Below are 12199 nucleotides of genomic sequence, written 5' to 3'. Positions count from 1 at the left end.
AGACGGAGTTTCTTCCCACAGGCTATCAGGACTGTTAACTCTCATATCACCAGGATTAAACTAATTTAATTTACTGTATTAATTTATTTTTTGTGTTAACATTTTTTTTTCTATTCTGTTTTGTAGTTTAGCACAATCCGCAGGCTTTGCCACTTTCATTTCACTGAACATCTTGTATATGTATTTATTCACAAAATGATAGAGTAACTCAGCAGGTCGGGCAGCATCTCAGGAGAGAAGGAATGGGTGACGTTTCGGGTCGAGACCCTTCTTCATACCCATTCCTTCTGCCAGTACCAAAGATGGCGGCGCCCATTGGTGACGTCGCATGCTGGCAGGCGGGGAATCGCTGATGACCCTCGCCCCCGACCGCTTCCGGGTCGCCGGGCCGGAAGAGGACGTGAACGGACAATCTTGCCACGGAGGGGACGTCATCTAAAACAACATTGGATCTACATCAGGGAAAGGCGGTGAGAATGGGCCGGGGGGCTGGGGCTGGGGGCTGGCGCTCGGATCCAGGTCCTGGGGTCCATGAGTTGCCATCTAGGCTCTGAGTTCCGGGCGTTAGGATCCAGTGGTCATGATACAAGGGCTAGGTTTCAGTGGCTGGGATCCAGTGGTCAAGATGGGATCCAGTGGTCAAGATACAAGGGCTGGGTTTCAGGGTATGGGATCCAGTGGTCAAGATACAAGGGCTGAGTTTCAGGGGGTGGGATCCAGTGGTCAAGATGGGATCCAGTGGTCAAGAGGGGTTCCAGGGGTTGGGATCCAGTGGTCAAGAGGGGTTCCAGGGGTTGGGATCCAGTGGTCACGATACAAGGGCTGGGTTTCAGAGGATGGTATCCAGGGCGGGCTGGGATCCAGTGGTCAAGATGGGATCCAGCGGTTGGGATCCAGTGGTCAATAGGGGTTACAGGGGCTGGGATCCAGTGGTCAAGATACAAGGGCTGGGTTTCAGGGGATGGGATCCAGTGGTCAAGAGGGGTTACAGGGGTTAGGTTCCAGTGGTCAAGATGGGTTCCAGGGACTGGGATCCAGTGGTCAAGAAGGTTCCAGGGGCTGGGATCCAGTGGTCAAGAGGGGTTCCAGGGGCTGGGATCCAGTGGTCCAGAGAGTTCCATGGGTTGGGATCCAGTGGTCAAGATACAAGGGCTGAGTTTCAGGGGATGGTATCCAGTGGTCAAGATGGGATCCAGGTGTTGGTGTCCAGTGGTCGATACAAGGGCTGGGTTTCAGCGGATGGGATCCAGGGGCTCGGATCCAGTGGTCAAGATGGGATCCAGGGGTTGTGATCCAGTGGTCAAGAGGGGTTCCAGGGGCTTGGATCCAATGGTCAAGATGGGACCCAGGGCTGGGATCCAGTGGTCAAGAGGGGTTCCAGGGGCTGGGATCCAGTGGTCAAGATACAAGGTCTGGGTTTCAGGTGATGGGATCCAGGGACTGGGATCCATGAGTTGCCATCCAGGGTCTGAGTTTTGGGCGTTAGGATCCAGTGCACAAGATGGGTTCCGGGCGTTAGGATCCAGTGGTCAAGATACATGGGCCGGCTTCCAGGGGATGGGATCCAGGTACTGGGATCATGTGGATCCGATCCAATGGTTGAGATTCAGGGATTGGATCCTGTAGTTGACCCCACTGGTTGGGGAGGAGATGCGATTAGGGGATGTGATCCATGGGAGTTGAGGCCCAGGGGCTGGATTCCAGTGGTTCAGACCCAATGGTTGTGATTCACTGGTCGGGATTCACGAGATCCATGAGAGTTGATATCCAATGCCTGGGATCCAGTTGTGGGATCCGGGGATTAATATCCAGCGGTTGAGATTCAAGGGTTGGGATCCAATGGGAGTTGAGATTCTTTGGAGTTGAGATCCAGGGGATGGGATCTCACGCCTAGGGTTTGAGTTCCAGGGATTGGGATCCAGTGTTGGGGTCCATAGAGTGGAATACAAGGGTCGGGATCCAGGCGTTCGGGTCCAAAGTCTGGATTCCAGGAGTTGGCACCCACAGTGTGTTCCAGTGGTTTGGGATCAAAGGGCTGGGATACAGGTTTAAAAAATCCAGGGTCTGTCACTGGACACAGAGATGGTGGATTTTGGCAGAATCTTTGGCACCAGAGTTATTGGGTTCTTTGAATGGACAAATTAACAGTGAAGAAGTTTTGGCTTCTGGTCTGGTTTGGGATCAATCTAGAGAGGGATTGAGATCTTTGCAAATAAGGTTGGCTTCCAAAGAGAGAAATTACGTGAATAAAGAGGGTTGGGATCTGTGCCCTTAGAGATTTGCTTTGGATAGGAAAGGGGCAAGATTGGAAGATAAATGTCTTGGGATGTGGTGGGAGGTTAGGGTTGTTGGGGAGAGAGAGTAGGATACAGTGAATGGGGTATCAAGAAAAGGCCAACAATTGTGTAGGAAGAAAACTGCAGATGCTGGTTAAAGTCGAAGGTAGACCAAAAATGCTGGAGTATCTCAGCGGTTCAGGCAGCATCTCGGAAGAGAAGGAATGGGTGATGTTTCGGGTCAAGACCCTTCTTCAGGGGGCGGGCCCCCTCCCCTGACATCAGTCTGAAGAAGGATCTTGACCCGAAACGTCACCCAATCCTTCTCTCTCGAGATGCTGCCTGACCCGCTGAGTTACTCCAGCATTTTGTGACAAGCTAAAGGCCAACAATTATTGCATTTGAATGTGTAGGAAGGAACTGCAGATGATGATTTATATTGAAGATAGACATAAAATGCTGGAGTAACTCAGTGGATCAGGCAGCATCTCTGAAGAAAAAGAATAGGTGACGTTTCGGGATGTATATTTCAGACTGAAGAAGTGTTCTGATCCGAAACGTCACCTATTCTTGTTCTCCAGAGATGCTGCCTGACCCGCTGAGTTACTCCAGCATTTTGAGTCTATTGCATTTGAGTGGGTATATTATTCTTATATGTATTAGGATTGAGTTAGTATCTTGTATTTGTGCCTGTAAATAAAAACCAAGCATCTTTAGGAAGGGTCCTGACCCAAAAAATTGCCCATCCATTTCCCTCCAAAGATACTGCCTAACCTGCTGAGTTCCTTCAGCAGTTTGTCTTGTAGCGTTTTGCTGAAGATTCCAGCATTTGCAGTCTTGTGCTCCCTTTTTTTTTCACATCCTGCTCTCCCACAGTGAGGTGTCAGGCTGGCTCATGACTCCAGAGAGCCGGTGGTTAGATCCTGACCTCGGGTGTTGTCTGTGTGGAGTTTGTAGATTCTTGCTACGACTTTGACTTTCCTTCCTACATCCCAAATACCTGTGGGACGGGAGGTTATTTGGTCACTGTAAATTGCCCCTAGTCTAAAGGTGATGGTACAAAACTGAGGAAAGGCAATGCCAATATGTGGCGGATAAATTGGGATTGGAACAGGCGCAGCGGTAGAGTTGCTGCCTCACAGCACCAGAGACCTGCGTTCGATCCTGACTATGGGTGCCCTCTGTACGCAGTTTGTACAGTCTCCCTGTGATTGCGTGGGCTTGCTCCGGGTGCTCCGGCTTCCTCTCACACTCCAAAGACGTACAGAGTGTAAGAAAATAACTGCAGATGCTGGTGCAAATCGAAGGTATTTATTTCACAAAATGCTGGAGTAACTCAGCAGGTCAGGCAGCATCTCAGGAGAGAAGGAATGGGTGACGTTTCGGGTCGAGACCCTTCTTCAGACTGATGTCAGGGGGGCGGGACAAAGGAAGGATATAGGTGGAGCCAGGAAGATAGAGGGAGAACTGGGAAGGGGGAGGGGAAGAGAGGGACAGAGGAACTATCTAAAGTTGAAGAAGTCAATGTTCATACCACTGGGCTGCAAGCTGCCCAAGCGAAATATGAGGTGTTGTTCCTCCAATTTCCGATGGGCCTCACTATGGCACTGGAGGAGGCCCATGACAGAAAGGTCAGACGGAGTGGGAAGGGGAGTTGAAGTGCTCAGCCACCGGGAGATCAGGTTGGCTAAGGCGGACTGAGCGGAGGTGTTGAGCGAAACGATCGCCGAGCCTGCATTTGGTTTCGCCGATGTAAAGAAGATGACATCTAGAGCAGCGGATAAAATAGATGAGGTTGGAGGAGGTGCAGATGAACCTTTGTCTCATCTGGAAAGACTGGGTCCTTGGATGGAGTTGAGGGGGGAGGTAAAGGGACAGGTGTTGCATCTCCTGCGGTTGCAGGGGAAAGTGCCCGGGGATGGGGTGATTTGGGTAGGAAGGGACAAGTGGACCAGGGAGTTACGGAGGGAGCCGTCTCCCACCATACAGCTATGACCTCTAGTCTTTCACATTTTCACCCTGGGGAAAAAGGTTCTGATTGTCTACCCTATCTACAGCTCTCATAACAGTGACGCAGCTGGTAGAGCTGCTGCCTCACAGCACCAGGTTCGATCCTGACCTCGGGTGCTGACCGTGTGGAGTTTTTACATTCTCCCCATAACCGCATGGGTTTCCAAACAGGTATCACATTATGGGGAGAAGGCAGGAGAATGGGGTTAGGAGGGAGAGATAGATCAGCCATGATTGAATGGCTGATGGGCTGAATGGCCTAAATTCTACTCCTATCACTTATGACCTTATGATAGTGGCATTTAAATGGCTTTTAGCTGGGCACATGGATGTGCAGGGAATGGAGGGATATGGATCACATGCAGGCAGAGGAGAATAGTTTAACTGGGCATCTTGTTCGGCATGGACAGCGTTGGTCAAAGGGCCTGCTCCTTGTCTGTAATGTTTTATGTTGAATGAAATTTTGGTCACCGGCTGAGGTACTTCATTAAGTGGACACAAGGAACTGCAGATGCTGGTTTACCAAAACAACATCAAATGCAGGAGTAACAACTCAGCATCTCTGGAGAAAATGGATATGTGATGTTTAAGGTCAGGACTGTTCTTCAGACTGTCAGAAGTGTCCCAAACCGAAAAGTCACCTATCCCTGTTCCCCATGCTACCGTTGAATTACTCCAGCACTTTGTATCTTTTTCTCATTAAGTAGCTCAGTATCAGCTATTGGTGGCTAATCAGGGATAATTTACTGTCTTTCGGGTGCTACATGAGTGCAGTTATTGCTAGTGATCAGGAATGGCAAAAACTACCAATAATAAAATGATAACTTCAGGGGCCACAGTTTAAGAATAAGGGGTAGGCCATTTAGAACGGAGATGAGGAAAAACATTTTCAGTCAGAGAGTTGTGAATCTGTGAAATCCTCTGCCTCAGAAGGCAGTGGAGGCCAATTCTCAATGCATACAAGAGAGAGCTAGATGGAGCTCTTAAGGATAGCGGAGTCAGGGGGTATGGGGAGAAGGCAGGAACGGGGTACTGATTGAGAATGATCAGCCATGATCACATTGAATGGTGGTGCTGGCTCGAAGGGCCGAATGGCCTACTCCTGCGTCTATTGTCTATAATAAAACTGTTCAATATCTCGTCTCCAGTGACCGGAAGCAGCAGGAGGTTGAAAGGAAGTTATCATGTACGGCGACATGGATTTTGAAATTGAAGAAGATAAATTGTGAGTAATCATCACTTAAAGTGACCTGGCGACTTTTCTAACTGTTTGCTGGTGGTTTGTGTGCATGTTTGGGATGTGGCTGCTGTAGGTGAGGCCAGTATTTATCATCCATCCGTTACTGAGTGCGACTGGTGTGAATGGGCTGCTGCTTTAAACTGCCCCAGTCAGTGCGCTGACGTACGCCCAGTGCTGTCAGGCAGCCAGCATCTCTGGAGCACATGGATGGGGGTGACGTTTCGGATCGGGACAGTCTGAAGATGGGTCCCGACCCAATACGACACTTATCCATGTTCTCCACTAGCTGCTGGTCCACGGTGACTTTAGACTTTAGAGACACAGTGCAGAAACAGGCCCTTCGGCCCACTTTGGCGAGACCAAGCGCAGGCTCGGCGATCGTTTCGCTCAACACCTTCGCTCAGTTCGCCTTAACCAACCTGATCTCCCGGTGGCTGAGCACTTCAACTCCCCCTCCCACTCCCAGTCTGACCTTTCTGTCATGGGCCTCCTCCGGTGCCATAGTGAGGCCCACCGGAAATTGGAGGAACAGCAGCACCTCATATTTCGCTTGGGCAGCTTACAGCCCAGCGGTATGAACATTGACTTCTCCAACTTTAGATAGTTCTTCTGTCCCTCTCTTCCCCTCCCCCTTCCCAGTTCTCCATCTGTCTTCCTGTCTCCACCTATATCCTTCCTTCGTCCCGCCTCCCTGACATCAGTCTGAAGAAGGGTTTCGACCCGAAACGTCACCCATTCCTTCTCTCCAGAGATGCTGCCTGACCTGCTGAGTTACTCCAGCATTTTGTGTCTATCTTCGGCTCTCTGAAAAGTTTACTTTAGTTTAGAGTCTCAGTACGGAAACAGGCCCTTCGGCCCACTGAGTCCATGCTGAACGTCGATCACCCGTTATACAAGCACGCACTACACATTAGGGACAATTTTCATTTTTTACCGAAGCCAATTAACCTACAAACCAGTACGTCTTTGGAGTGTGGGAGGCAACCAGAACACTGGGAGAAAACCCACGCGGGTCACATGGAGAACTTACAAACTCCGTACAGACAGCGACCGTAGTGTTAAAGAAAACTTTAAAACATTTCACAAAGATCAGGCAAGGCAATCAAGACTTTATTTAAGAGCATCAAATACAGTGAGCACGGAGCAATCTAGGAGATTGCTCACCGAACAAAGATTCATCTGCTCCTTATATACAGAATTTTCCTTTGATGTATTTACTGTAGTAGGCACTTAAGCATTTTCCTTCCACCCGAATGGTCTTATAACAATTATAAATCATGAACCTCCGAAAGACACAGATCAACAAACACATGACAAAATCATGAGAGGAATAAATCGGGTTGACGCACATAGTCTCTTACCCAGAGTAGGTGAATCAAGAACCAGAGGCCGTAGGCTTAAGGTGAAGGGGAAAAGATTTAATAGGAATCCGAGGGGTAACTTTTTCACACAAAGGGTGGTGGGTGTATGGAACAAGCTGCCAGAGGAGGTAGTTGAGGCTGGGACTATCCCATCGTTTAAGAAACAGTTAGACAGGTACATGAATAGGACAGGTTTGGAGGGATATGGACCAAGCGCAGGAAAGTGGGACTAGTGTAGCTGGGACATTGTTGGCCAGTGTAGGCGTTGGGCCGAAGAGCCTGTTTCCATACTGTATCACTCTATGAAGAGCCTGTTTCCACACTGTATCACTCTATGAAGAGCCTGTTTCCACACTGTATCACTCTATGAAGAGCCTGTTTCCATACTGTATCACTCTATGAAGAGCCTGTTTCCATACTGTATCACTCTATGAAGAGCCTGTTTCCATACTGTATCACTCTATGACTCAGCGACATCCCAATCCCCCCCCATTACAAATAAGCAAATGCCCCGTTACTCTTTCAACCTCATTTTATTGTTTTACAATTGCCATTTATACAGGTGTCAGATGTTATAGGGAGAAGGTAGGAAAATGGAGTTGGGAGAGATAGATCAGCCATAATTGAAATGGCGGAATAGACTGGATGGGCCGAATGGCCTAATTCTACTCCTCTCACTTCTGATTTGTCCTTTGACAGCAGAGAACAGAATCTGACTGCAGTAAGTGTCAGTTCCACAAGCTCAGTTTCAACCTTCATTAAAGCACAGAATTATTATGACACATGAAGAGGACTCTACCTATCCCTTGCTATCTTGAAGTTCTGCAATTTATTTTTGACGATTGCCAGGATCGAACCCATGTGTAACGATGTAAGGCAGCAGCTCTACTGCTGCGCCACCGTGACGCCCAGGAGCGTTGTTGCCTGGTGTTTGTGTCACACCCTCCCTGTGCCAGGTCTCGAGTTCCTCGTTGGACAGTGTTAATTCAACAGGACGGTTTTCAAGATCACAATCACAATAAAACTTTATTAGCCAAGTATGTTTTGCAACATACGAGGAACTTCATTTACCATACAGTCATAACAGTAAAAAGCAACAGGACACACAAAATATATTTTAACATGAACATCCACCACAGCGACTCCTCCACATTCCTCACTGTGATAGAAGGCGAAAAACAGTTCAATCTCTCCCTTGTTTGTCCTCCAGCGGTCGGGGGCACTAACCTTCCGTTGATGGGTTGATCTTGACTCCCGTAGCCGGCGGCGAGCTTTCCTCGTCGGGGCGATCAAGCTCCTTCATCGGGGGGATCTCAGCTCCCCCGCGCCGGCGATCTACCCCGGGGGTCGGGACCAGTCGAACCTCGAGCAGCTTTTGGAGCTCCCGACCGGTCTCAACACGAGTTTGAAAAGCCCAATTGACCTCATGAACCCATCCATGGTTCCGCATCAGTTATTCCACTCCCAAGGCTCATGAAGAAGGAAGGTTTTATTTGAATATAGACAATAGGTGCAGGAGGAGGCTATTCGGCCCTTCGAGCCAGCACCGCCATTCAATGTGATCGTGGCTGATCATTCTCAATCAGTACCCCGTTCCTGCCTTCTCCCCATACCCCCTGACTCCGCTAATCCTTAAGAGCTCTATCTAGCTCTCTCTTGGATGCATTCAGAGAATTGGCCTCCACTGCCTTCTGAGGCAGAGAATTCCACAGATTCACAACTCTCTGACTGAAAAAGTTTTTCCTCATCTCATGGCTGGGTGAGGTCACATGGGGCGCGGGGCGGTGACGTCACCTTGTCCCGTATTTGGGAGTGAGGAAGTTGGCAACCCTACTAATATGGGACAAGGGCGGTCCCGTACGGGACAAACCAATTTAGCCCAAAATACGGGATGTCCCGGCTAATACGGGACAGTTGGCAACCCTACATCAGAGTGCAACCTTAACCAATGGCACACAGGCAACAAACAGTAGAGTACTTCACTTTAGACTTTAGAGATACAGTGCGAAAATCGGGCCCTTTGGGGTCACAGGGAGAAGGTACAAACTCCGTACAGACTGCACCAGTGGTCAGGATCGCAGCTGGGCTCTGGTGCTGTAAGGCCAGCAACTCTACCGCTGCACCACCATCCATGATTTCATCGAGGCAGATCATGTTTGAGTAATTGATTGAGTTGTTTGAACAGTGAAGGTAGATGGAAGTAATGTGTTTGATCCCTAGATGTGGAGCTTTGCTCATTTCTGCTTTTTACAGACATCAGCGACATTGAAGCCATTTATTAAAGGGGCAGTGGTAGCAGGTGGATTCGTTTTGTTTACAGGCAGAAAGGAAGGATACAATGGAATGAATTAATGAATAAGTTTATTGGCCAAGTATGTGCACATACAAGAAATGTGCCTTGGTGCTCCACTCACAAATGACAACACAAACATACAGTTAACAATTATGAATAAAGCATAACCACATCAAAACAATAAGGATACACCTTTACGGTCTAAACATGTGGGTGAAAATAAACCAGAGCAAAAAAAAGACTACAGACTTTGTTTGTTGAGTAGAACTACTGCTCGTGGGAAAAAGCTGTTTTTATGTCTGGCTGTGGCTGCTTTGACAGACCGGAGTTGCCTTCCAGAGGGAAGTGCTTCAAAGAATGCCCCCAGTAGTCAGAATTCAAGCTCTTATGGAGGTATATTATTGATCTAGGCTTGAGTACAGAATTACAGTTTGCCAGTGACATTAATCTCAACTCTACCGCTGCAACTCCATGCCACCATGGCGCTTTTTAGACAATAGACAATAGGTGCAGGAGGAGGCCATTCGGCACTTCGAGCCAGCACCACCATTCAATGTGATCATGGCTGATCATTCTCAATCAGTACCCCATTCCTGCCTTCTCCCCATACCCACTGACTCCGCTATCCTTAACTCTATCAAGCTCTCTCTCGAATGCATTCAGAGAATTGACCTCCACTGCCTTCTGAGGCAGTGAATTCCACAGATTTACAACTCTCTGACTGAAAATGTTTTTCCTCATCTCCATTCTAAATGGCCTACCCCTTATTCTTAAACTGTGCCCCTTGTTCTGGACTCCCCCAATATTGGGAACATGTTTCCAGCCTCTAACATGTCCAACCCCTTAATAATCTTATACGTTTCGAATAGTCCAATTCCGGATACTCTGGTGTTCAGGAAAGGACTGCAGATGCTGGTTTAAATCGAAGATAGACACAAAATGCTGAGCAGCATCTCTGGAGAGAAGGAATGGGTGACGTTTCGGGTCGAGACCCTTCTTATTCTAGACTGTGTTAAAATTCGGGTGCATCATTTCGTCTGTGGTCTGCACATGAACTCCTCGAGGTCGACTGCAAGAGGCGCCCAAACCCCGGGACACGAAGGTGGAAGGGCGAGGAGAGGGACGTCTGTTGGCAGTTCGAGCCACACGTCCAAGGGAAGATGACAGCTGGAGGCCCGACAGCAGCCTGGGGCTTGCCTGGATCGAGCACCGTTCCTCACAACTAGAGCGCGGACTGGACTCTGGCATACGGGCTCAGTAGACTATTTCTGTACAATTTGCCAATCATGGATTGTGCTTAGGTTTGGCAATACTCCACGGGACTGTTTGTAAAAAAGGAGTTTCACTGTTTGCACTTTGCACATGCGACAAAAGCATCATTGAACCCACTGAAGTCACCCATTGATTGGAGTGGGTGAGGGTGGGGGCTGGGGGAAATCACCCATTGATGAGAGTAGGTAGGCATGGAGATGGGGTGTCACCCACTGATTTCAGGGGAATAACTTCACAGTTGTAGTGCAGCGTAGAGTTGCTGCCTCCCAGCTCCAATTACCCGGGTTCGATCCTGACTACGGGTGCTGTCTGTACGGAGTTTGCACGTTCTCTCTCTCTGACCACGTGGGCTTCCTCCAGGTGCTCTGGTTTCCTCCCACACTCCAAAGACGTGCATGTTTGTAGGTTAATTGGCGTCGGTAAAAATTGTCCCAGGTGTGTTGAGGAAGTACATTCTTGCTATTGAGGGAGTAGGTTCACGAGGTTAATTCCCGGAATGGCGGGACTGTCGTATGTTGAAAGACTGGAGCGACTGGGCTTGTATACACTGGAATTTAGAAGGATGAGAGGGGATCTTAGATTTCGTTTTTTTTTTAGATTTAGAAATACAGCGCGGAAACAGGCCCTTCGGCCCACCGAGTCCACGCCGCACATTAACACTATCCTACACACACTAGGGACAATTTTTACATTTACCCAGTCAATTAACCTACATACCTGTACGTCTTTGGAGTGTGGGAGGAAACCGAAGATCTCGGAGAAAACCCACGCAGGTCTCGGGGAGAACGTACAAACTCCATACAGACGGCGCCCGTAGTCAGGATCGAACCTGAGTCTCCGGCGTTGCATTCGCTGTAAGGCAGCAACTCTACCGCTGCGCCACCGTGCCGCCTTATTGAATCTTATTGAAACATATAAGATTATTTAGGGATTGGACACGCTAGAGGCAGGAAACATGTCGGATAGTGCTAGTGTGTGGATGACCGCTGGTTGGCGTGAACTCGGTGGGCCGAAGGGCCTCTCTGAAGTCAAAAAGTCTAAAGACCCGTGAATTGATGCTTAACGTCATGCAAATATCTGTCAGGTTTTAACTGTGTGTTTTGCTCAGGGGCATTCCAACCGTGCCTGGGACGGTGACACTGAAAAAGGATTCCCAGAATCTAATTGGAATCAGCATCGGAGGAGGTGCGCAGTACTGTCCCTGTCTGTACATCGTGCAGGTGAGGAGCCGCAGGTAACCAGGTCCCCTGCTGCACAAACAGTCGCCTCTCACTCCCCTCTCTCCGCTGGCCACATCTACCCCGTCACTTCACATTCGCCCCTTGGCTTCCTCAGTCACCAACTTTCCCGTTGGGATTTGTGAACGACAAGTCACAGTGATAAGGTATGCAAAGAGTCGCCACGTAAAGGGCGCCGACACAGCTGCTAGGTATTTAGCAAAGCGGCAGGGTGGCGCAGCGGTAGAGTTGCTGCCTTACAGCGAATGCAGCGCCGGAGACTCAGGTTCGATCCTGACTACGGGTGCTGTCTGTACGGAGTTTGTACGTTCTCCCCGTGACCTGCGTGGGTTTTGTCTGAGATCTTCGGTTTCCTCCCACACTCCAAAGATGTACAGGTATGTAGGTTAATTGGCTGGGCAAATGTAAAAATTGTCCGTAGTGGGTGTAGGATAGTGTTAATGTGCGGGGATCGTTGGGCGGCGCGGACCCGGTGGGCCGAAGGGCCTGTTTCTGCACTGTATTTCTAA

The 12199-nt window shown here is 49.1% G+C and overlaps 1 protein-coding gene across 1 annotated transcript in view; it reads left to right on the top strand.

Annotated features, from left to right (window-relative positions):
* Positions 1-12199, top strand: part of pick1 (protein interacting with prkca 1) — a 37907-nt gene continuing 25708 nt past the window's right edge. Inside the window, exons 1-3 of the mRNA XM_078430394.1 lie at positions 1-470; positions 5435-5511; positions 11561-11672. Coding sequence (XP_078286520.1) covers positions 5471-5511; positions 11561-11672 — 153 coding nt within the window. The 5' untranslated portion in view covers positions 1-470; positions 5435-5470. The remainder of the gene's footprint in view (positions 471-5434; positions 5512-11560; positions 11673-12199) is intronic.

This window comes from Rhinoraja longicauda, chromosome 40, assembly GCF_053455715.1.
Source record: "Rhinoraja longicauda isolate Sanriku21f chromosome 40, sRhiLon1.1, whole genome shotgun sequence".
Taxonomy (NCBI): Eukaryota; Metazoa; Chordata; class Chondrichthyes; order Rajiformes; family Arhynchobatidae; genus Rhinoraja; species Rhinoraja longicauda.
Note: the sequence above shows the minus strand (reverse complement) of the source record. Positions and strands in the feature narration are given on the sequence as shown.